The sequence below is a fragment of the Scomber scombrus genome, chromosome 2 (assembly GCF_963691925.1).
Source record: "Scomber scombrus chromosome 2, fScoSco1.1, whole genome shotgun sequence".
Taxonomy (NCBI): Eukaryota; Metazoa; Chordata; class Actinopteri; order Scombriformes; family Scombridae; genus Scomber; species Scomber scombrus.
Genome location: NC_084971.1, coordinates 24,596,743 through 24,622,610, shown reverse-complemented (window position 1 = coordinate 24,622,610; position 25,868 = coordinate 24,596,743). Strand labels below are relative to the sequence as shown.

The 25,868-nt window shown below is 40.3% G+C and overlaps 2 protein-coding genes across 4 annotated transcripts in view; one reads left to right on the top strand and one right to left on the bottom strand.

Moving 5' to 3' along the window:
* lrba (LPS-responsive vesicle trafficking, beach and anchor containing) overlaps window positions 1-25,868 on the top strand; it is a 184,977-nt gene that overhangs the window by 109,834 nt on the left and 49,275 nt on the right. For all 3 annotated transcript variants that reach the window (XM_062432960.1, XM_062432951.1, XM_062432944.1), the window contains exons 38-43: window positions 309-452; window positions 2,301-2,437; window positions 21,216-21,333; window positions 21,546-21,648; window positions 23,686-23,801; window positions 23,961-24,073. In XM_062432960.1, coding sequence (XP_062288944.1) covers window positions 309-452; window positions 2,301-2,437; window positions 21,216-21,333; window positions 21,546-21,648; window positions 23,686-23,801; window positions 23,961-24,073 — 731 coding nt within the window. The remainder of the gene's footprint in view (window positions 1-308; window positions 453-2,300; window positions 2,438-21,215; window positions 21,334-21,545; window positions 21,649-23,685; window positions 23,802-23,960; window positions 24,074-25,868) is intronic.
* Window positions 3,692-5,125, bottom strand: mab21l2 (mab-21-like 2). Its single transcript, XM_062437263.1, has one exon. It carries the CDS (start codon window positions 5,123-5,125, stop codon window positions 4,046-4,048), a length of 1,080 nt encoding a protein of 359 aa, XP_062293247.1. The 3' UTR covers window positions 3,692-4,045.

Sequence of the window (25,868 nt, the reverse complement as noted above, 5' to 3'; positions counted from 1 at the left end):
GTAGGGGTAAAAAAGCTGATGGTTCATTTTACAGCAACTACTATATTAGTCAGTCTGTGAGGTGGAATGATATTAACCATTTGTTTGTCCTGTTTCCTTCGGAGAAGGAACTCAGCTGAATTCTTGTTTTCACTTTCTAAAAATTCTTCCTCAACATGTGAACATTGAAACTATGCACTGAAATAAACTCAAACAAGTTTGCTGTGTTAACCTACAATATAGTATGATATTAATTCAACTTCATATTATAACACTTTATGGCTGTAATGTATTAAATATAAAATAAAAAGCCCTTATTTTCCCTTCAGCGTCCGAAGAGGATATTCTCAAAGGCAAACAGTCCATCAGGAGTCAGGCTCTGGGAAATCAAAACTCTGAAAGTGAGACACTACTTGACGGAGACGACGATACACTATCATCTTTAGATGAGAAGGACCTGGAGAATTTAACAGGTAAAGTAACGGCTCATCCTTTTTACCCCCTCATACCTGCATCTCAGTTAGTCTCATCCTGCTATGTCAGTTTGTCTTACAGCCCCCCAAAAAAGAAAATAAATAAAGCTGTTGTCATTTTCTTATCCACTAAAATTCTCTATATGTTATTATTGTTTAGGTGTATTGACTAGTGAGTTATAACATTCTGCCTCATGCACAATTATCCACATCTCCTATGGTGGGTCATCGTGAGTTTTCCATACAACACTTCTCTTTTGGTGTTATATCACAGCACATTTTTTAAGGTTTGCTATAGGATTAAATGCTTGAAACTACATACTCCTCATGTACAAGTAGAGCAAGCTTATATCTATGGACAACTCTTTTTCATTATGGCACCACTGTCCCAGGAGAGTGCTGGTGAAAACACTGCATCTCCAGTTTTCTGTCTCTGCCACTGGAGGTCTGCTTCACAAACATACACACAAGCCTGAGTAGCAACACTCAAAACATTTTATATCCAGCAGTAGCCAAGTTTATCCCAGGTTACCACTTACCCTAAAATGGGACATTATCTGATTCAAGAACAGCAGCATTGCCTAAATAAAAGCCTTCAACTCTTTGCATGAGCCTTTCATCCTCCCTAAACGACTACAACATACCCTTCTATTAAATTGCATGCAACCCAGCAACGTCGTCAATCTTTTGTTGCTTTTGATATGTGTGTTATTTAAATAATCTCAATTAAATATCATAGTCTGCTAATCGGATTGCGGTATAATCCGCGTTTTTATGTACATTGACAGCACGCCCAGCAGACTAAGATGCCTTAATTGGGCTCAGAGCGCTATTAAAATAACGCAATTGGATGACAATAGGATTAAACATTGAATCCTGTCTAATAACGTGGTGTGTGTACTGCAAGCGAGGTTTCAGTTTCTCCCCTTGAGCAGCTGTCTGCTCCAGGTGTAATTGAATGTCTTTGAGTGAACGGAACAAAAAATGTTATTTCAACCCACGGATAACATGTCAGTACTCACGGGGTTCAACGGGAGGCAGAGGGATGAATATATCTGTTTATTCCATCCGTTTGCAAGAGTGTGAGGGGTGCTCAGGGAAATCAAGCCGGGCTCCGAGCCTCCCTTTCTCCGCAGCGCACATCTGCAAATACAATGGCTCATATATGTGCAGAGCCGGGCAGAGCTTCCACCCACAGCTCCCTTGAGTCGGGCTCTCATTGTCATACTGGCATAAATTAAGATTGATGAGGGATTAAACCGAGCTTCACCCAGCAGCCTGCAATCAATGGATTCTGACGGACAGTCGATTCTACTTTTTGACAATTACGCATCAGAGTTGTTCACTTTAAATACTTTATTTTAGTGCGAGTATTATTTGGGCCTGCAGTATTATATGTTTGGGACTGCACTCACGGAGCCTATGGAACCGGCTTGGACTGTTGCACGTCTTCATTTTGATTTATTTTGCAGATCACGAAGGAGGAAAACATGCACTGTTTGAACTAGCCATAGCCTTTAGCCTTTAATAATGTTGAAACTCAAATGCAAAATAGTTTTACATCAAGATATTTTTTTTAGGAGAAACAATCTCAAGTACATTTATAGTTATCATTAATTATTACTGTCTTTTAGGTGTTTATCCTCTCACTCATCAATTGTCCTTATTAATTAGCCTGTGTGCGTCCACCATTAAAGGCCCAGAACTAAAAGTTATCTTTACAGGCAAACAGCCATCAAGTCAGAGCTAATCCATCGTTCCGTTTTCTGTGTTTACCTTTACCACCGGTGACTTTTTAAAAATGCTGACCCTGCTTGTTTTCTGCCCCGGCATCTGTCTGTCCTCCAGGCCCGGTAAACTTGAGCACCAGTGCGCAGCTGGTGGCTCCGGCCGTGGTGGTGAAAGGCACGCTGTCCATCACCGCCTCCGAGCTCTACTTCGAGGTGGATGAGGACGACCAAGGCTTCAAGGCCATCGATCCAAAGGTAAGAGACTCGAGCTCCATTGATCCCGTCTCAAATAGTCACTTACAGAAGCCGTGCTTAAATTTCCTGTAGTGCTGGTGAAATGTTACAAGCAGGCTTTGAATTTGAAGGGAATTCTTTCAGATATGTTTAATATCTCACTATCTATAAATGTGTTATTTCGAATGAGCATATATGGGACTATTGCTGTGTTCCCAAGTTTGTATTAAGATCTGATAATTGTAAAGCCAGGAAGAAATTACTGTCTTGTCAGCCTGTCATTAAATATTATTATAGAAATGTCATTCATCGCATGCTGTAAAATATAAACAATATAAAATAGTTGTTTACTTGTTCTTAAATATATTTTTGAATAAATTAAAAATCATGAAAATGTTTAATATTTGTTAAGTGGTAATAAACAATTATATGTTTTTGTAATAATTAATTTATCAAGTTATCTTCGGGGGGAAACCTAACGACACATTGATGAAGGCTTCCTACAAGTAATAATCATTATTTTTTAGGTCTGCAACATATTTGTTCCTCATAATATAAAAAAATGAAAATAAAGAGAAGTATTGTGCTGTGATTAAAAAAAACAACAACTGTAAAATCTGGATAGAGAAACTGTGTTAACTAAAGAAGACTGCTGACCTACAGGTGGTTGTGTTAGAGCAGTTTAACACTGCATGAAGTTATTGTATTTATTTAAATAAAGGTGTGTTTATAAAGGGGTGAATTGTTATAACATCGCACATTATACGATTTTATGTATTCTTTTATCAGAATCCATTAAAATAAACTTGACAGTTGAGGTGTCATACAGTAGGCTACAGGCAGCACTGCATTATCTAAAGTGAACTGCATTAATCAGAAGGAGGCTTGAGTTTAGCTTTAGGCCCTCTGCTTTTGCTGCTGTTTAAACAGAGCAGTGATGCTCCCAGGCCTATATATTAACTTGCGTTGGTTGATTTACATTCATTCGAAAATCCCGTTGAGCCAGTGACGCACAGTAAAAATAACTTATGGGCTAAAGTACTCTGTACACATTCCCTCTTTAAATTTAGCAAAAGCGTCTTTTTGCTCTTTTCTTTTTCCAACGTAGGGCAGAGGTTAAATTATCTCTCATGAAAGTGAATAATTTAACGTTTCTCTTCATCAGACAATAACACAATGTAATGCAACAGATTTGCATCGTTTGCGTCATCTCAGCTGTCAAAACACGTCAAGACACGAGGCCTAGTTGTAATTTAATTTGCAACATTTTATTAACATTTCTTTTTAAGTCACATAATGAAAAAAATTGAACTTGGCACGCTACATTTTATTCTTTCACTTAACGATTTTGTGCATATATTTAAATAAAAGTTTCTTCACTTTGTGAAAACATTTAAAGGAGACAACTAAAAGTTATTACATTATCTGAAAATGTACCTTCACTTTCCCTCTGGCAGTGGCCCAATTGCTCCATTAAAAAGAAAAACAAGGTTTGTGTGGTTTTCTCGCTGCATTGTTTTGTTACTGATTTTTTTTTCACATTGCTTGGAGAATCAGTTGGAGAACCATCTTTGTCCTTCTCTGAAGTTTTATCCCAAAATGTCTCTCGACTCAATCTCAACAATCTCTTCATAATTTGTCCAAACTTTTAGCATTGGTGAGGATTTCCCTCGCTAGTCTCCACGTCTGCTTAGCAGCAGCCTCCAGGGCTGAGTGAGGCTTTCCCTGAAACAAGTCCAAGTTTGGCAAGAAGTAGTGGGGACATCTGCGGCACTGCAGACAGGATATGAGCTGCAGCAGGATGCCATTCAGTCGGTCTCCGAGGCAAGACTCGTCCCAGTCGGTCTCTCTTGGGTGTTTCTCACACTCGTACAGCAGCAGGGTCTTCATGTGGTAGTTGTGGAGTGGCTGTCCCGGTAGCTCCAGGTGACGGTCCCTCAGAGTCTTGAGCACGGACAGACACTTCTTCCTGCAGCCGGCCATTAGCAGCCTATTCTCGGCCTCGCTGAACTGCAGGACCCAGGCATCGCTCTCTGCAGAGCTTTGCTTCCCCGTTAACGAGTAGCACTCTTTGGAGAGGAGGTTAAAACCCTCGGCTTTGACTTCTGCTACTCGGTTAGGACCGGGCCAGGGGATGTGAGGCATGGGCCACTGAGCTGCACTTCTGGGCCAAATCCCAGTGCACTTGAACGCGGGGGTGATCTGCACCACATACCTCTCCCTGATCCGTAGTTTGACCTCACTGGTGTCCGCTACCATCTTAACCACGTCGCGGTAGCTGCATTTATCCACGGCTTGTGCCACCAGAGTCTGAAACCTGGAACGGATCTTTCTTGCTGATAGGTAGCCCGACGCTGTGATGAACTCGACCCACAGCGACATGCTCCTTTTACGGCCATCACTCAGCTTCAGCACCGCACAGCCGGGCAAGGAGCCGTCGTCCACAAAGTTGAACACCCCCATTTGGTTGAGGTAGAGCACCACCTCAAACTCATTGGGGGAGATGACCTCCATCCCCTCATAGCGCGCATCTATCTCACTGAGGGAGCTGATAAAACGAGGCTCCTGCACTTCCACCTCCTTCAGGACATCCGACACCACTTTACAAACCTCCCTTATAGTCTTTGCAATGGCCGCTTTGCGAGCTTGGCATCTCTCGTTGTAATATTTGTTTAGCTGGTAAACCAGCTTTGCCTGCGTCGCAATCATGTTTGGGCAGAGGTCCGGGTTGTACACCGGGGAGTCGCAATAAGTTGACGGATCCAATGCTTACCGGTAACGCCAGAGGCAAATGCTTCCCCGTGCAGGAAAAATGTGTAATCAAAGTTTTTTTTTTCTTTTTTCTTTTCTGCTTTTGCAGCGGATGGACGTCAGTGTAAGGAGGAGGAAACGGATAGGGATGCAACGTAATAGCCTGCTAAATATCAGTCCAACTCATGAGCACTTCCAGCAAGGCTAGGTAGATTCATATTCAGGTTGTGGGTCCTGGGCTGCAGACGCTAAAGGCTAAAAACACCGTCTGTGACCACTCATCTCTTCGTTGTTCTATTCTCTCCTCTGTGCCCCCAGCTCACTTTTCGTCCACACTCAGCTGTGAGCTGGACTTGTGTAGTTTATGAATGGTTCCTTTAGCAAGAGTGAAAGGGGTCGGGCTTCTCTCCCTGCAATCATGTGCAGAGCTGTCAGTGCAGGCAGCCAATCAGAGCAGCCAAACGCAGACCAGTCCTGCAGGAGAGCTCCAGTCCGCCTCACCAGCGTCTGGGCGCACGGAGCTGTCCGCTGCTCCCAAGTCGACACAGGGAAACACAAACCTTTAGGGTTTATACGGGTAAATGCCAGTGTACACGCTCTAAGCCAGCAGTTAAAACCTTTTCTCTTTTTTTCTAGACAAGTGTTGCTCTTTTCGCATTTCGCCCGGCCAGTTTTGAGGATTCAGATTGTAGGCAGTGTGTGAGTGACAGCTTTACTGCTTGTTCTGCAGATAAGTCTCAGTCTCTGTTTCTCTCCGTTTTTAATAGAATGTGTTTCTTCGTGTTTTACTTGTACCCGAAAGGCTCTGTAATTACAGAGTTTTTCTTCTCATTGACACTTACTATTTAATTTTATCTACTGGCTTACACAGCATGTCCCATTTTTTGTCATAAAAAGTCCAATGAGCTGATGCTTTTGAAAACTTTAAACATTCAAATGTGATTTCACACTTTTAGTAAAAAAAATGAGGCACGATTAACGGAGGCAATTATTTAATAATATTCAAAGCGAAAAAGTAAATAATTTTAAGTTTTTGTATTGGTTTTTAATTTATTTTAATTGATCAGTTACACTTTTTATTCTGGTGAATCCTACAATGGTTAAGTTATTATTCTTATGAAATTGTATTTCTTAAAAACTATACTTTTTTTTATGCAGTGGGGGATTATTTAGCATTTTGTTATTGCGCATTTAAAACGGTAAACAGGTCGAGTGCACCTGCAGTATAGACTCAGTGAAGCTTGAATTAAAGGCCTAAACTATAAATTGAAATAAACGAAAAGATTACGTCACTGATACCTAAGTTTAGTAAATGTATTTATTTTCACAGTCGATATTTGAGTCAAATAAGTGAAAGGAGACGAGGCGTCCGCGGCTTCGCCCTTTTCTCCCTCACACACACAAGTACACGCACACTCGTACACGCGCGCGCGTTAATTTTGCCGTGGGTTTATCGCAGTGAACCTTGTCCATAATGAATATTTTAACCAGGGGTCTCTCCGAGGTTGTAATTGAGGTGCCCTCGTTAGACTTCATGTTAGAGGACTGAATAAGCCATACAGAGAAGCGGCTGGGGTTTGAGACACACTGAGATATGTGGGAAAATAAAATCCCAAAGTGAAAGCCGTATGAAATATTTATGTATTATGTGTTGTAGCAGCCTGTACCTGTGCAGACTATCACACGTCCGCTATTCCAGTTAACCAGGTCGCGGTCATTATATGTGTCTGCTGTAAAATACATGGAGTTAATTAGACATTTTGTTCGACTTTGACGTCTCCCTCATTTCAAGACGCACACATGTTTAAATTTTAATTGTTTCTGTATTTTGAATAGTCGACAAAACCTCCTGCTATAAGTCAACTGCTCTTTATAGTCCAATCATTCCCGATTTTTATTTTTAGAAAATTAAATACAGTAATAATTAACGATCACAACCTCTGCTATAATATCTTGAACGTCATATTTCACGGAAATGTTAATCAGAGGCAATGAGGCCTACTGTACAAGTAGTATAGCTGCAAAGTGGAAATTGTCGGTTTATTTTCTCTTTAGCCTGCCTTAAAGCAGCATATCACCTACATTACTAAATCCCCAAAAATATCAAGAATTTTTGTGCGAATGTGTAAAAATATCCATGAACACATTAACTTTGATGACACTCTTTAGATAAATAATTTAACATAAAGCAGATAACTGGTTCGGCAGTGATTTCCTGTAACCTTTTACTGATAGGAAGTAGCCAACTATGCAAAAGTTTCAAAAATAAACCACAAAAATGTCAGAAAAGGCAAAGATTAATTAGTCCAACTTTATAGTTGCCACATCCTCTGGACTTTATCATGGAGGTTTTTCAAAAAGTGGTGATGTGGCCTAAGGGAGTGTAAGATAACTCATGATTAAATTTGTAGAGGATGAACATATTTGGATGTTTGAGCTCATGAAAAACATCCCGCATTCAATAAGTGGAAAGTTGATAAGCACAAGTTTTGCTTCACTTTGGATCACAGACAGAGTATCTGTTTTGTCTATAGGTTAAAGGCAATTAGTTGTCCTAAAAACAACTTCATATTTGTATTTTAATTGAATGACTCATTGGTGAATAGTGTGTACAGTTAGAACAACAACAAGTTCAATCAACTTCAGTCTCAGCGGAGAAATTTGATGTCATTTGATGTCAATCATGGCATATGATTTTGATACAGATAATGAACAGACTGGCACTAAGCTGCTAAAGGAACACACTACAGTCATTTGGATATTCTTCCTAGAACTACTAGAGTATACACAGAAACTGTGACAAGTCAACTGTAGCTGCATTTATCGAGAGGTTTCAAAGAAATGCTAAACTGAGATTCCCTCCCTCAGCATCGTATTCAAGTGGAGCGATAGTTTTCCTAATGTGGCTTTAGAATTTAGAAAAAAAGAAACACATGAAAAAAATGTCTGGGTGTTTGATTTCTGGATGACTGTTTATTATCAAGCACACGGCTCCAGAGAGATTAATCGACACTACTTGGGGAGCAAGTGTCCAAATATTATGAAGGACATGCTAACTGTAGCTTAATGAAATATATCGCGACACAAACTCGAGGTTTTATAAGGACTTTATGAATCTGCTCTGGCCCACTTATCAAACCACATTTTCCTAAGTAATTGTGTTAATTTTTATTAGGATGTAAAATGGAATGGACACAGTGGGTTGAATTCATGAAAACCTTATATTTTGGCAGTTGATAAGGTTGGAAAGGTCAGTCATTCGTCATAATATGAGCCTTGTGTGTATGTACTTTTCTCTGTGTACATATGTGCCTCACTGCGCATCACAGTCTTAAGCTGGAAACAAACATAGGGTTAGCACACTTCTGGCACAGCTGGGAACAACTTTGGTAGCCGAGCATTTGATACTTTTAGCTTTGCCGAATCTACCATTTCTTTTTTCCCACTCTTTCCAGCGCCTTACTAAAGATATGTATAAACATAATGACAAAGGCCAAGTGATTGTCTCCTATTCATTTGTCTATTCTTGCTACTCCTGTGTGCCCTTTATCTCCTGAAAACATCTAGAATTATCTGTGGTTCCTAAAGAGTTTCCCCCTGCTTTATATTGACTGGAGAAAAGATCAGGGGCTTGTCAAGGGGCTCTTTGATCTGAGCCTGTGTGACGACGCCACAGTGATCCCCCTCATGAGCACAAAACTGTCTCCATGCCTGCATGTGCAAATCTCTGCCAGCTGATGAGTAACCTCACTGCCTCTCATTTTTTATCTTCTTCTGTCCTTGCTCTGTCTCTCTTTCTTACTGTCTCAGCTTTATTCTTCTTCTCTTCGACTGGCTACTGCGTACATACCATTGTTTTTATAACAGTTAACAATTTGAAGAGCAACCTCTAATTTGTCTATGAAACATATTTTAAACATGTTTACCTAAGAATGATATGTACTAAAATGTCAAGTTAATATTATTCATTCTTTAAATGTCACAATTTCCTGGAAAGCCATAAAAGTGGAGATATTTGTAGAAAACAACAGGAAACACTGGTTTGTTTTGCAACAGATTGTGCAACAGTTGTCTGCACCAGTTAGTGTGCTTTGTACTTCCAAGTGAGTGATAAGACATCCACCGACCGACATCCTCACATGTGTACAGAGATAGTAATTTTTGATACTCTTGTTCACACATTTTGTCGCTGTCTTCCAAACCCGGAAGGACCCAGCTGCTCCCTCCACAGAGGGCTCAAAGAAAATCATCGCAGGCAACTAATTGCCTGGCAGGCCTCTGCATCTGCTTGGCAGATAGCAGAACTGATGAAGTCACGGAGCAGATGTGCGAGTGCGTTTGCCTGTGTGTGTGTATACTTAAGCAGCACCCTCTCTGTGTTTAGACACAAGCCATCAATATTGCATGTGGAGTTATTGTTGCTGAGCCACTCCTGCAGACTACTAATATTGCATGAATGAGGAAGTGAAAATGCTCTACTTCTAGCCGATTGGTTAAAGGAAATATCAGCAAAAACCTGATTGGAGGATATTTTCAACCCTCCCTTAGATCTGTATTGCAATCCAAATGTCCTCTGTCCTGATAGCAAACTGCTGACTAATTCTAGCTGTTGTTTTGAGTATGCAGTATGTTCACACTTGCAAAATGGCAAATGTTAACTTAAAAATGTTGCAAGCACATAACTCTGATTGTGGTTTGAATGGACACTGTGGTCTTGCAAACAACCAAACACTAAAAAAGAAAAAGCTAACTAGAGAACAAAAAAGTCATAGAAATGTAGAGGGAGGTGCAACAGTTTCAGCAACAGTTTGAACAATGAAATCAGAAATCAGAAAATAAGTATTCAGTGAAACATTTGTGCTTGCTCTTAATGAAACTTTTTAAATTTAAATTGTCATAACCTGCTGAAGTTGCAGATTCAGGTTGCCTAAGAACTTTGTATATAATTTGCTATCCCAATTGCTTGTATAGAAACTACAAAAACAGTGCACTATCCACATCAATACATAGCAGACACTTTATATTGTTAGTATTTAGTGGCCATTCTCAAAGTTTTTCTGCCATGATCTTTTGAAGCCAAAAGATGTAAATTTTACTTGGTCTGATTAAATCTTGCTGACCTGAATCTGGATTGCGTTGCAAGCATCATCCCCCTAATTACTATTTGAAAAACAAAGTATAGTTGAATGATTATAATGACAGTACAAGTTACACTTATTATATCACTTTTACTGTTGAAAGCCTCTGTAAATATATAACATCAGAAATCAATGCACCTCAATTTAAATGGCATGATGTTTTTGCCTCATATCTGCTGCTATTTCTGAACTTTGTTGACATCCTGTTGACATCCACAACGTGTTTCCGAAAAGTTTTTTCTTTTTTTAAATTAACTAGTAAGTTTTTCCTAAAGGTCAGTGTCCATCCGGGGACTATACAATGTTAAAATCCCCATTGAGAAGACATTGGTAACTCTAATTAGTGGGGTGTCGACGGCAACCTGGGGTTAGCTAGAGTGGCTGAATGGATGGTCACTCAGTCAAGAAAAATCACCCCAGTGTTATGTAGCCACCAGTCCCATATCGTTAAGCTCTCCCCAAAGTGTCAAACTGCTGGGACCACAAACCACTCTCCCCCTCCCTGCTTGCTCCGGCAAACTCTCATGGTCGCCAGGGACGACCTTCGGCTGCAGCTGCCAATCACAAAGAGCCATGGCAGCAAGAGGTCTCTGAGAGAGGAGCCTATTGATTTTCCAGTTAGAGCCTAAGTAGTTTGTGCTATAGGGCTAACAGACAGCCTGAGCAGGTATGTCATTATCAATGAGCCTAAGGAAACGGATCTCCTCACTCTCACTCATTCATATTGGCCTCCTTCCATCCCTCCCTCCGTTTCTCCTTCATGCCATCCCACCAGAGCGCATGACAGAGTGCATTCTGAGATGGTCAATAAATCGCTCAGCCACACCACGACAACAACTAGCAGAGTGATGGGTTGGGATGACCTTCTTTCTCTTTCTTTCCCTTCTTTGCTTCACTCGTTCACTGTCTGGCCATCTCTGCTTTCCAGGTACAGTAATTATATCACCTTGAAGACATGAAATGTTTCCTTACCATAGACGGACTTGTTATTATCACAGCCATCATGTTTGCCTCGTGGATTTTCCCCTCTATGAAATGTTTCCTTACCATAGACAGACTTGTTATTATCACAGCCATCATGTTTTCCTCTTGGATTTTCCCATCTTTGAATCTCCAACATCCAGAATCAGTTTAATCCCAAACATCATGTCCTTGCGGTCCACTTTGGCTCATCCAGTCATCAGGAAACCAAATTATTATCATACTGCTCCCTCGTTTTGCCTCAGTGGTTATGTGAAGTCACTGACCAGGCTTTGGGAACTGCTCAACATAAAGACATGTGCAGACAATTAGGAATGATTTAAGCCAATTAGAGAAGATAAGGCCAAACAAAGGTTTAATGCTTCCTGAAGTGTTTTTCTGTTCCCCAGTAGACCAGTAAAGTCTTGTTACCTTTACTACTGTCCTTTATCTCTCTGTATCCCTCACACGAAATGCATATGTGCTCCACCTCCGTTTCCCCTTCCTTTTAAGTCTCAAACTACATCAACGGTTGTGATATAGTCCCTCATATTTCACTCAGTAGTGAGGTTATATCAGTGATCATGAACTCATTCTGTAGGCATGAGGTCAGTGGTCCCATGGCCAGATGTTGAGTGTTAAAGAGTGACGGACGAAGACGTATTAATGATGACATTCAAAGATTGAGATTTACCCTTAGATAGTGGTTCCTCCTTTTGCTTATAACCCATATTTGATGTACTCATATTTGTCGGGCTTCCTCTTGATTTTGGCCAGCTGTCAAGCTATGAGATCATTGACCCTATATGGGCATAAGTCAGGACAGTTCTCTTTTATTTTCAGCCATCCTAATGGCATGGGTGGCTAAAAAAAACAAGGGATGGCAATGTCAGTCTGTCAGTTGGTTGATTGGTCGGTCACCACTTTGGTCCAGACTGAAATATCTCAAAATCTATTCGATGGATTGCTGTAATGTTTTTTTTTTTTTTTTTTTTACAGACACTCATGATTCCCAGATGATGAACCTTAATGAGTAAAATGTCTTGACAACTCTTTGATAGATTGCTGTGAAAGTTGATATATTCATAGTCCCCACAGGATGAATTATAATGACTTTGATTACCAGGTAAAATGTTTAATTAGTCTAATACGACCAAATACCTTCAAAACAAATGACATTCCCATCAACCGCAGCTGTAATTTGGGTTTAGTTCTATGAGAAAATTTTACTGTAGTGTGCTAACATGCCAGATTAAAGATGGTTAAGGAGATAAACAGTAGGCTTGCTTCTTAGCATGCTAACTCTAGCATTTAGTTCAAAGCTGTAAATTCTTGCTTTAACATCTCTCTATCTATTCTTGAGACAATTCAAATTCAGAGATTTTTAAATATTACTTTAACCTTGAGGGTAAACCACTGAGACTCCCGCAAAGCCAGCTGATGAATCTCTGCAGCGAGTGGTAACCAGGTAGGACAGATCAGGGAAAGACAATCGCCACATTCGCAATCACGTAAAGAACCATTAAATACAGTGTCATCTCGCCACCTAATGATGACTAATGTCTCCCCTCCAATTGCTCTTCACTCTCGCAGGCACACACACACACACACACACACACACACACACACACACACACACACACACACACACACACACACACACACACACACACACACACACACACACACACACACACACACACACACACACACACACACACAAAACCACAACTACACCTTCTTTTTCTCACAAATAAACATGTTTGACTTCCCTCTAGCCACATGTTTGTGACCTGACTTTAGACCTTAACACAAGTACAGACCACTGTGGCCGAGACCTGGCTCACACTTAACCAAGCACCTCCAGACAAGGAGCGTCCACCCCCTCTTTGCACCTGAGCCTAGCCCCTCCATCATGTTCCATCTCTGGGCTTGACTGGGCCAGTCAGGGGGCAGGTGCCTCCCCTCCCTTTCTTTGATTGATCCCCTCTCTCCATCATTTATTCCCTTCGTCTGCCGCTGACACACGTGTCAAAGGCAACACGCCAGCCTGATGAATAGGCCTGTTTATGGATGCCAGTCTGCCTGGTAGGCTACTGATATTACAATCAGCACCTGTGTACCTGCTGTTCACACAAGCCTCTGTTATTCGGCTGAGGTCAGACAGACACCAGGCGATTGAAAGATCGATGTGTAACCCAGCATATCGGGAAATTGAATTGTAAATGTGCTCTTGTTTTGTCAGAAAGGTCTGTGCTGCATTTGAGATGATAAAACTAGATCCATATGTCATTGAATATTAATGTTGATCTTCCCTTCATCTGGATTTCTAATCATAGAATGACTCACCTGGGACATAATATTCATTATAGCTGTTAATTCATAAAAGAAATCAAGAGTAATTCTAACCAGCTGCATTCGTTGTCATAAGGTAAGCTGATAGCGTTGATGTGTACTCTGTGTAAAGACATCTCAGAGCAGAATGCTACATTGCTGAATTTTGGTGCCTCCATTGCCATTATGGTTAATGACCCATCCAGTCTGGTTGAAATGGCACATCCATAGGGACATATCCCAGATTACTTACTCATCCAAGACTCATTTATAGCAGACATCAGCACAACAGAGCTTTATGCCTTTACTGTAGTGGAAGGACTGTCAAATAAAAATACCAAAACAATTCTAATACACAGATTATCTTAAATTATGTAATAAAATTGCTCAAGTAAAATTAGTTTCACACCAGCAATCACAATCAAACCTACCCTGTATCGTAAAGTGCAATGCTTAGTCCAAGTAAAAGTTACATTAAATAATAAAATGCTAGAATGTCTAGCCATAATTGTTTTACTGATTTTAAGACCAGATAGTGTGTGGAGAGAGACATTTACAGTAAGTGCATCTAAGCGAATATTGTTGCTCTTCATTGGTATTTTAATTACATCATAATTTATCTGCATACAGAGAATAAAATATCTTTACCAGCTCACTCTATAAGTTGTGACTCAAAATGTTTTCTTCTCACTGATAAACCTGTAGCAGCGATTGAATCACCGTCAAATTCTCAAAAGTCTCCATAGCCTTTCTTTTATCCAAGTGTTATTCTCTCCCTCTTCTTTCGTTTAACCCTCCTTCGGACAACAAACCTCGAATTCCCTGAGCGGGATGTACTTTTCACCCCACACCCACTTAAGCTGGTGACAATAGTCGGATTAGAAAAGAATTTACTCCAGCGAAGCTTTGCACCAACCCCAAAAAAGCCTATCCATCACTAAATGGCAAAATGGGAGATTGAAGGAAAGCGGGGAGAATGCGATAGTAGCCGGTCAGCGATCTTAACCTGTCTGATGTTTGCCATGGCAGCTTATAGAGGTATGGAGGGCCAATAGCATGGAGTCTTTAACAGCTTTGGTGCTTCAGTGGTGGCTCTGGGCTGTCTCCTTGATTTTCTGAATATCTGTGAAAAGCATAAAGTTGTTTTGTCCTTTTCTTGATGTGCAAGTGTTTACTGATGAGCTGGACATATCAGGGAACACATGTGAGCTCTTTCATTCTCATCACAACAGGTGCCCAGCGATATGATGAAGGTCTTGTATCTAGTTACTGGTGTCACAAGTCTGTATTTTATATGCAATATTTCGTAATACGAAGCTGATCTTGTTTTTTATGGCTTTTTCTGTTGTAGTATCGTTGCCCAATTCAAGAGTAACAAACTAATCTAATTCAAAGTGCACTGTTTTAATCTATACCATAAAATGTATTTATCATAGTCCAAAGTCAAACTAGAATCGTTTTTTGAGATAGGATTCTAGTGATGAAGCAATGATGAATTAAGCTTTTAATATGAATTACAGTAATGCAGAGATAGCAGGTAAAGATAGCAAAGTGTTGCTCCACCCAATTTGTGGATGTCTGATGCATTTCACACCCCTCTTCCCTTCACTTATGAAGCCTTATCCATCTTTTGTTCCCTGTCACCTTTGAGTCACCAACTCTGCCCTTTGTGGCCTAAATCTAAGCTGTAATGGGGATGAAAAGGAAGTGCTGATCTTGAATATTATTAAAGGCAGAGAGAGGAGCCTTCCTGAAGCTTTCTCTGAGTCATTTGCCAAAAAAATAACACTTCTTGATTGAAAAGGCTAGTCACATTTACTTTTTTTTTTTTTTTTACTGAGGTCAAAACTTATGAATTCCATGTACAGCCACAATTAGTGTTTACCACTTTGCTATCTTATTATATGTCAGGGCCCCTCTTAGGCTTTGGCCTCATAGCTTATGCCCAAAGGCTGAATGTTTAATGAGTTAACGCATTGAAGTCTTCCCTTCTCTACCAATTAACCCTGAGACCACAGCAGCTTTTTCCTAAATCCACACAAGACCTTTTTATTGTTCCTACTTCAAAAAGGCTAAGCAGCCAAGGAAAGGAAAGAAGAAAAGGCTAACCTGTTAGCAAACAGTGAAAAGGGCCAGAAAGGGTTTAATCCTTATTAGGCTAAATTCAGACTAAGTGGCCCCCAAGATCCTTTCAAAAGGGGACTTTCTTCAGGCAGTGCAAACTCTCACCGGGTGACGTTTGGGGCTGAATGCTTTGAGCCTTTAGGCTTCATAGCTTTACATTCGCTCTGCAAGCTGGGCTTGTTTATTTTTCTTTAATTCTCTCACACTCCAGCGCAGCTTCTTAGTTGTGTTTATTTTTTTTGACCTTGTAGTTTGTTTTACTTCCCTCGAGGCAAATGGACCTTTATGTGTGACCAGTGATTACATCTTGAATCAGTTACATGATGGCAGAACAATTGTGTCTATCAATCATTGGTGGACACAAATGGTCTTGACTACTTGAAACCTGTTGATAATGCATCCAATACAAGCATTGTCTAAGTTCTTACTCGTATATAACTGTGTTCTCTATATTCTCTCTACTTAATAATGAACAGCTTTGTACTTGTTAAATTGATCTTAAGTTTCTTTGGGTTTGGTAAGCAGACTGTTGATTTGTCAACTTTCAAGTACTCAACTTTCAAGTACTTCACTTTTATACCTTTTTCTACTGTATGTGTGTAGCTGCACTACACCCATAGTTCAACAGTCATGGATCACATGACTAGACAATGATGGTGACGTGGCCAGTTGGTTAAAGCCTACTCCTGCGGTGCCACAAAGGTTACAGGATAATCGCTGGAGTGTGAAAGTAGAGTCATGTGGCTGCACTGTCTTAAGGTCATATGATTTCAAGTTTTTACGGTGAGGGAGCATTGTTTTCCTCATGAATGAATAATCTATTTAACCCCCAACAAAGCCTCCCAACCCCTACCCTCCACCCATACAAATTCTACCTGTGCTGTCTCTCTATTAAATGCATACCTCTTTCAAGGTATTGTTATGCATAGAATGTGTCAATTCATCTTTCTCTCTCTTTCTAGTACCCATAATACTTTCACTTCTTCCTTCTCCTTCACATCATTTTTTTCTGGCTATCACTCAATTTCAAAAGGAAAATCTGTCTTAATTGGCTCCAGAGGGCTCGTGGAGGCTTTGTGTCAACGGTGATGAGGGTCCTGATTGGTCCAGAGGCACAAGCAGCCAACAGACCCTTATTAGTGTGTTGGGGCTCGTTAGTCTGATGAACTCATTTACTGATGGCTGGTGACAAGGCCTAGTTTACCAGTGTGGAACAGAGGATTGGATTGGATTGGATTGGGGGGGGGGGGATGTGAACAAGAAGAAAGTAGACAGTGGCATTACAGGAGTGACGAACTATCATACTTTTGTGGATGCACCAGATGAGATGAAAGTTCTTAAATGTCAGCTTGTGTTTGTCTGTGCTTCCTTTCTCATTTGCTGCTGCAGTAAAAGAACTGTTGGTGTCGTGGTCCACTGAAACTGCGGTTATCGTAGATCCGGTGGTCAACCAAGTGAGGAAGAGTTGCAAAAAGCACGGCTCTGATGTAACTATTTGCAATAGATTTACTCTGCATTTGTGACTCTTGAATCAGAATTGTGAATTTATTTTCTAGAAGTCCGAAGAAATATGCAGCATCAGTCCATTGTTTATGTGTAAAAATCATTTTGTGACATTGTGCATGAGTGTGGGGGTTTAGGAGGACCTAAACAGTGTTTGGGGAATGGAAAGCAATAAGCAACTCTATGCTGATAAGTCCACAGGTTTTTTTTATGAATTCTATCAAGTTCTCCCAATACTGCTTGTCCCTCGTCTCCATTTTGATGTTGATGGATCACCACTCTTCCTCCCGCTCATTAATTTCATCACCTTATCTCCCACACCACTTCATTTGACCAAAAGGTAATAATAAATCCCTCATCCATTATCCTTTAACTGAGGCAGCCATGCGGAAATACTTAATAACAGGCAACAAATTGAACTTCAATCACCTCATTTTCCTTCAAGGATGCACAGCACTTTAAACTGAAGAGAGAAATATGCATATATAACTTATCTCACAGGGGTTTATGTACAGTTTTAAATATGTATTTTTACATAAACGGCTTAACTGGTTCACTTTTTTCATATTTTTTGACAAAAAAATCTGTACTTTATTGGTAATAGGTATTGTTTTCTGTCTTCAAGTCAAGGGGCTTATCAGCCCAAAAACACACACACTCAACCTGCCCCGACAACTGAGGCAGTTGAGAGCCTCATCTATCTTGAACAACACTGCTGATAGTCTGTTGCGCACCCTAACTTTCCCTTGATTTAGTGCAGTTTCAATTAGATTTCATCCATGTCACCATGTTATTCTGCTAGACTTTACTCGTGTTACTAAAGAGACAGTGGTTGGTAAAAAGGGACTGCGTTTTGGGAAGGAAAGGGTGATGGAGTGGGTTCACTGGCAAGGACTCTCTGTGAAATTCAGTGGTGACAGTTTTTGTGTGTGTGTATGTGTGTGTGTGTGGTTACACACATGCAGCCACAGTTACCCAGCCCCTCTTCATGTGTCCCTCTTCATTCCGCAGTCTTTTGGGCATCTGACAAAGACAAATGACAGTGCTTCAGAAATGAGCAGCAGCAGCCTGGTGCACAAACAGGTTGAAAGAGGAGGGAGATAGAGAGGGAGAGACAGAGAGAAAGCATTGCAATCAAGACTAGTTCCTTTGTTTTCTGTTAGGCTGTGTCCTCTCGCGTGACGCTTTGAAATTGATCTCCGGACGCACCAGACCTGAATCCATGGATATTGTTCCACTTGAAATGAAACATCAATAAAATTGTGCTTTATACTCAACCAATCATGTTGACGTATAAGCTCCTCATCCATTTGATGTTTCCCTTAATGGAATCTTTGCACCCCTCATCATTTCATTTTTATTTTTATACATTTTAAACAGAAAAGCCTTTTTTGTTCAGATTATAAAATATAACTGTATTGTTAAATATAACTGTGGTGGCTTAAATTATTTTTCTGCTTCTGTGTAGCATTACCATCTCTTTAAACCTGACTGATCCAGCTCCATCATTACTATCTATCACAGAGGAAGCCAGTGCACCCATAACTCCAGCTTGGACAATAACCTCCACACCACTGTAATTTGTCCAGACGTGGTCAGAACAGCTAGAGCATTACAGCACGGATAGTTTATCACGCTCCTTGTCACCCACTCAGCTTTTTCATCTACAAGAGAAAGGGCGCAGCCAATAGGGACAATGATGCTGGGAACATAGAGTGCTATTTACAGCGTTCCAGGAGATTCATTGGTCTGGGGAAAAATATGATATCTGGCTGCCTCCGCTACTGTCACATCTATCTGTGGAATCAGAGACTGCAACTTCATCAGTTCAGCCCTGGGCATCTTCTTGTCATCCGTTGTGAGGTCTATGAGTGTGCTCCTGGGGATGAAATGAGTCAACCACGCCCTTTTGGAGGTTAGAGGTTACTCTTCAAGCATTCACTCATCATACACCTGAAGACAGGAGTTGCATTTTTGATCAGATTGTAGGAAGAAGCAGGTTTTTAGCCATGCTAGCAGCATTGCTCTAGGGATGGTCGAGGTTGGTCGGATGGTGCACCAATTTGGTCCAGACTGAAATATCTGAACAACTACTGTATGGATTTCCAGAAAAGTTGACATTGTAAACACTTTGGTGACCCATTAAATTTTCTTCTAGCGCCACCATCAAGTCAGATTTGCAACATCGGCTGTACTTGGGGATTGGGGTGCGAATTAGATGTTAGAGTGCTAATATGCTAAAGGAAGTTGGTGAGCTATTGAAAACTCATAAGTTCTCTCTGCCTGTTTGTCATCAAAATTCAGTCATCTCAACTGGAAATACATTGCTAGGGATACGACTAAACTTCTCATCTCATTTGCCCGGTTCATTCTTTTTATGCATAAAAAAGGTTATAAACTAAAAGATTTGACTTATAATAGAAACCATCCTATGATATGACCATAATTCAAAACACATAGCCTGTCTACCTTTTTTAAAGATATTTTAGAGATATAAAATATGTTTAATTCAAATTGGTAATTTGGACTATTTATCTTTCTATAAAATTAAGAAGTGTGCCAACGTGTTGTGATGACTGACCTCCTGTAATGGTCTTTGCCATCAATCTATTTCCTTCTGGTTTTTAAAAATAATTAACTGCATTTACTCTGTGTTTGCTTTTTTGAGTTATTTTTTTGTCCTCATGGGTCCAGCATTATTTTTAACTAGCATTGTGTCACTTACAGTTTTCTAGATAACATTTTCAGTATCCAAACTGAACATCCTTGCTCGACCAGCAAAGGTCGTTTTAACATCTTGCAAATATTGTGGTATGCCTAAAAAACTGTTTTGTTTACTCTTGTAAGCGCTGCACCATCTCTGTGATAAGGTTGGCTACAGGCTGACTGTGACTGTTCAGGAAGATTGGGGGCTGGCGGATGCAGCCCCAGCCAGCCTTTCCAAGCCACAAATCCACATTTAATTGAACTCCAGAGACTTTGAAGTGAGTCTGTGATGCAGGCAGGTCTTATTCCTCAGAGAGAAAGCGAGGGAGAGGCTGTCCTCCGCTTAAGGCCTCAGCTGGTCCTTCTGCTGTCCCCTGCCTTTAATGAGCTCCGTTAACTTAACACTAGACCTAGCTTGCTAGCTCTTATTTGAATATTTATGATTAATAACGCAGTCTCTGAACCATGCTGTGAAAACTTAAACTGTGAAACCTTTCTACTATATCCCTGTTCGCCCCCTGTCAGCAGACACTTTTGAAACTAACAGCAGAGGGTGAAACAAAAGTCTAGTTAACGAAGCAGTGCTAAGTAGGATAGTAGCACATCTAAATGCTGGATTAGTAGGAGTACGAATCACAGGGGCAGGGCTAAGCATCTCGGTCTGTCAGGCTTTGTGACAGCCATCCGAACAAGTTACTCCGAGAGCAACCACAATCTCCATGGGGACAGATTAAGCTTAGATCATCGAAGCATTTTTAAATATGGAGCTAGCTAACATAATGTTGTTTAACCCCTGTGTCAGTCACCTCTATGGAAGTACAAAAAATAGTGTAATCAGATGATTAGCATAAAATAGACTCCTAACCTCTTCTTTGTCACATGAATGCAATATATTTTTCATTGCTTATATGTATTGTCATTTTCTGATATACATTGTAAATTTTGCTATTCCTGGGCTGTAATATGGATTATCTTTTAGTGAACTAAACATTTCCATCACTCCCTCCAGCTGAATAGTGTCCATTTTCTTGCTAAAAGAATCTCTTTTTCATTGAGGCTGATCAATATAAGACATTAATCGTGCTCTTCAGGCCCTCGTGCCATCACTGTGTGAAAAATGAACTAGCAAAGCCTTACTACTCGTCTTCCCCTCCCTCCCTCTTCTCTGATCTTGTCTGTCCTTCTCTGTCCTATTATAATTTTTTTTCTTTACTCTTTTGTTATTTCATTTAAATATAACCCCTCACCTCCACTTTGGTCTGTTTTTCTGTTCTGTCTTCCAGATTTTAGCCTACACAGAAGGTCTTCATGGGAAATGGCTGTTCACGGAAATCCGCGCTGTCTTTTCCAGGCGCTACTTACTGCAAAATACTGCTCTGGAAATCTTCATGGCAAACAGAAGTAAGACAGCACAACAATTACCCATATGTAAACATCTTTTTTTGTTGTAACCCTGACTGATATGCATACTAAGTTTCTTGGTTCCTTTAATATTGCAGATTAGTACTGGAAACCTTTTTATCAAAATGTGTTCAAAGGCAATGTGATGATTTGATGTCATATACAGAAGATAACTCTTGATATAACTGGGCTATTTTCTGTGCCACCTACAGCGGCCGTCATGTTAAACTTCCCAGATGCAGCCGCTGTCAAGAAGGTGGTCCACAGTCTTCCACGTGTTGGGGTGGGCACCAACTTTGGCCTTCCACAGACCAGGTTAGACACACAGTTACACACATACATATACAATCACTCTTTTATGAGGTACTCAAATATGTGTCAGGTCATTCTAATAATTCCCTAAAGACTTGTTTACAGCTCGTACATCATCACTCTTGCATTCGAATGTTGAAATTATGGAAAGACCAAAGGAGGGAGGGAGGGAGAGAGTGAAATAGGAATAGACAGCGTTCACATTGTTGTAACTTACATACTAAAACCCTAAACTGGATTTTCTCCCTCCCTTTCTTACTGCCAAATGCAGTACAAAGAGGTTGGTCACTGATTTGTCCATCCCGCCCACTCTCTCCTCACCTCAGCCGCCTAATTGGCTTCACACAAACATAGTCCAGTTTATTTATTTATTTCCATCAGTGTGGAGCAAATAGTTGCTTGAAGCCTGCGGGGCACACTTCCCCTCCCCTTCTCTGCCTTCCTTCACATCACGCTCTGTGTCCAGGCAGCGCTAAAGCCAAGCCCAATGCTGGCATGTACGTTCCCTAGGTAAGGTCCTTCGGAGGTTAAAAAAAGTTATGTAGTATAAGTATTGCCCAGGAGGTCTAATGGTGCTTTTTATGACACATTTGACATGACACAAAAACTACATAATATAATAATGCAAATCTTGCGCAAAATTAGCAATTATAGTCCAAATTGTAAACATGGTGATTGCAGGTTTCTGTAAATTACATTTCTAATTTTGACTGAATTATAATTATGAATTAATATTTCTAATGAATTAAAATACAGTTTAAAAAAAGACATGGCCAGAAATTGACAAGGATAAAGTTTGCTGCCAGGTTTCATCCTCCATATTGTGAAATTTTTGTCTTTATTAATCTGAGATAACAGTGTCAGTGTGGTTGGAAGTGTGAACAATTTTGGGAGGCAATATGTTTGACAGGAAGATTCAAGTCTACAGGAAAAATGTTTTCTCAATACTAAGAAGAACAAAGTACTACATGTAAATAGTATAACACTGACGGCTGTGTAATCAGTTTGAGTAACAAAGTGCATCCAGTAATGAGTCAGTGTGGCTGTAGGAGAGTGTGTGTATGTAACACAAACACAGGTATAGGGTGAGAGAATGTGTGTGTGGTTGTGTTGGGCTCATTAATCAGGCTAGTTTGTAGGCCAGGGAGACAATTTGCTTGTTGACCTGAGGACAGCTGCACAGGGCAGCTCAGTGCACACACACCATCTCATATAGCCAGCACAGCACAAATTAGTTCATGTTCGGGGTGCTGCAACAATAATTACACAACCACACTTCATTATCCATTAATATTATTATCATAATTTGATATAATCATTTTTCTTTTAAAACAGTTTGCCAATATCAAGCACCATCAGTCTTTTCACCTGTCTAAATGACACTATTTAATTATAATCTGTTCTACAGGAGATATTAAAAAAAAACAGACACCTACATAGACACTATATCAATGCACATTATTGCTTGATGACAAAATACAAAATAGTGGGTCTTGTGGTACACTCATAGTTGGAAAGTCGTATTTTCACTTTTGAGAGGCCTAATGACTATAATCACAAGCTGACAGTGATTAATTCCATCATTTTCCTTTGTTTTAATTGGATTGGGGGTCATTTGTTTTTGTCCTACTGCATACATCACACTGGAGGCCCTGTGTGTGTGTGTGTGTGTGTGTGTGTGTGTGTGTGTGTGTGTGTGTGTGTGTGTGTGTGTGTGTGTGTGTGTGTGTGTGTGTGTGTGTGTGTGTGTGTGTGTGTGTGTGTGTGTGTGTGTGTGTGTGTGTGTGTGTGTGTGTGTGTACATGCATATATGTGTGTCCAACCAAGTTTACTGCATATTTTGTCTTCTTAATTAGCAAAACTGTAAGTCCAATAGATTTTTCATAAAATAACAATTGAATTACAAAAGTCTAATAAAGCCTAAGGCTTTCTTCAGCCTGCTATGTGCTGTTCTCCTGATGTGGTGACTGCATGACTACAATGAGAGAAAACGATGACTACAGTTGTTTTAATGTTGTCTTTCTGTGTTTCTCCCTGTAGACGTATATCTCTGGCCACACCAAAGCAGCTATTCAAGGCATCCAACATGACCCAGCGCTGGCAACGTCGTGAGATTTCCAACTTTGAGTACCTCATCTTTCTCAACACCATCTCTGGTGAGGACACCACCAAACACCTGTGTGAAGTTATTACGGATGGAGGCACATACATGGAAATAGAAACACTAACACTAAATATAACACAACTTTCACTCCTTGATGCAATTATTTATACTATCTTTATTTTCTTTTTTTCACTTTGTTTCCTTTCACTAGGTCGAACCTTTAATGACCTAAACCAGTACCCGGTCTTCCCCTGGGTTATCACCAACTACGACTCAGAGGAGCTTGACCTCACTCTGCCCAGCAATTTCAGAGATCTGTCCAAGGTAAGATATTCAAGGTGGATCTGCTCCTCCTGCTTTAGTCTTTTGTTATTCCAAAGAGGGTAGTTAAGATACAGGAAACATTTGCTGTGTGTGTGTGTGTGTGTGTGTGTGTGTGTGTGTGTGTGTGTGTGTGTGTGTGTGTGTGTGTGTGTGTGTGTGTGTGTGTGTGTGTGTGTGTGTGTGTGTGTGTGTGTGTGTGTGTGTGTGTGTGTATTCCAAAGTCCATTTAGTGGCCGTGTAATTGCCATTGATCATAGTTTAGTGAACCAGCTCTTTAATCACTGGTGGCTGATTACTATCTTTTCTCAGGAGTAGGGCTGTCCTTCTCATCATGTTTAAAAGCAGGTAGTATTAGCTCGATTCAAAACATTTTTTTTAATCATCCCTCCTTCTTTGCAAATGTATGAAATTGGGGTAATACTGTGACAGATTTTCCAAAATTGCAAGTGACATACATCACAGATAATCCTTATTATTAGTTGTCAACTTTTGTCCGTTTGGGCAGCCTTTCTGCACTTAAAGCGGATTTAAACCTTACATGACTCCCATTTTCTGGTTTAGCTATCGTTTTTGTCCATAATTCAAACTTCATAATTGAATTCTTTCAAGTTTGACCTTCCACAACACCCCAGGAAGTGAAGTAATACTCCGTGGTAGCTCCAGGCATCAAGTGATTGGGCTTAAAACAATTAAACTTGCCCTTTGATACCCCCTCACACATAAATAAACATGCTCTCATTGCTGGAACAGCTTAAAAGATTCTCTCGCATATTGTAAGTAGACATGCAATTATTTACTTGCATGAACTTACTGTTTTACACACATACACACACACAGGGAAAAAAAGGTAAAAAGAAACACACACACTCCTAAGCTTACCAGCTCTTCTCATTGGACAGAACATCAGTTGTGTGTAATGGTGTCCAGTGGTGGGAGGACAGAGGATTAGTTTTAGAGTGAGATGATTGAGCGACTGTGTAGCTGCTGGAACCAAAATGACTGAATAAATCAGCCATGGAAACAAAAAAGGTATGTGTTAATGGACAGGGGATACGTTGGAGGAAATGCATTTCAGAGTTACACTTGAGGGCATTTGTTCTGGTCCTGGGGCCCATGTTCATGCAAACTGAGAGGTGCTCTGCTTCTGAGAGAAAATGGAACATATAACGGTTAACTGATCCGTGGTTTTTAAGGCTTTTTCACACAAAAATTCAAAGTGGAAGAAATTATTTTATCTTTCATAACGACGAATGTGAGGTGAGCAGTAGTATGATGTTCATGTTACAGATGAACCTAGTGGGAAAGTATGCTTGCATGTATTTGATTGACCAACTGTAAAATATGGTAGATTTAATTAGAGTTATGGTTTATTTATTACATTTATTTCCACTGATAGCTGTGATTCCTTAAATATTTTTGTTTTCACCCATTATTTGACTGTTTAAATTCTGGCATGACCAACCCCTTAGGCAAACATTAAAATGCATGAAACTGTGAATGTAAAGAGGGTGGAAAACAATTTTCTGTACAATATTACAACCCTGCACGAATACCATGGCTGTGAAACACACATGGACCATCCACCCACACTTCCTTTCTTTCACACTGCCTTGTCATACAGATTCAAACACCCCAACAGTCAACACCTTGTCCCTTAGATTCTTTCCAGCCCTGCTTTCACTTTCAATCTGCTCCTCTGTGTCTCTATCCTCTGTTTTCATCCCTCCCAGTGTAGCTTTCTGCACTGTATGAGGCTGCATAATTTCTGTGTTTATCTGGCTTCATGTTGCCCAGT

Excerpts from the sequence above, each read along its gene's own strand:
- mab21l2 (XM_062437263.1), bottom strand. The coding sequence starts at position 5,125 with ATGATTGCGACGCAGGCAAAGCTGGTTTACCAGCTAAACAAATATTAC.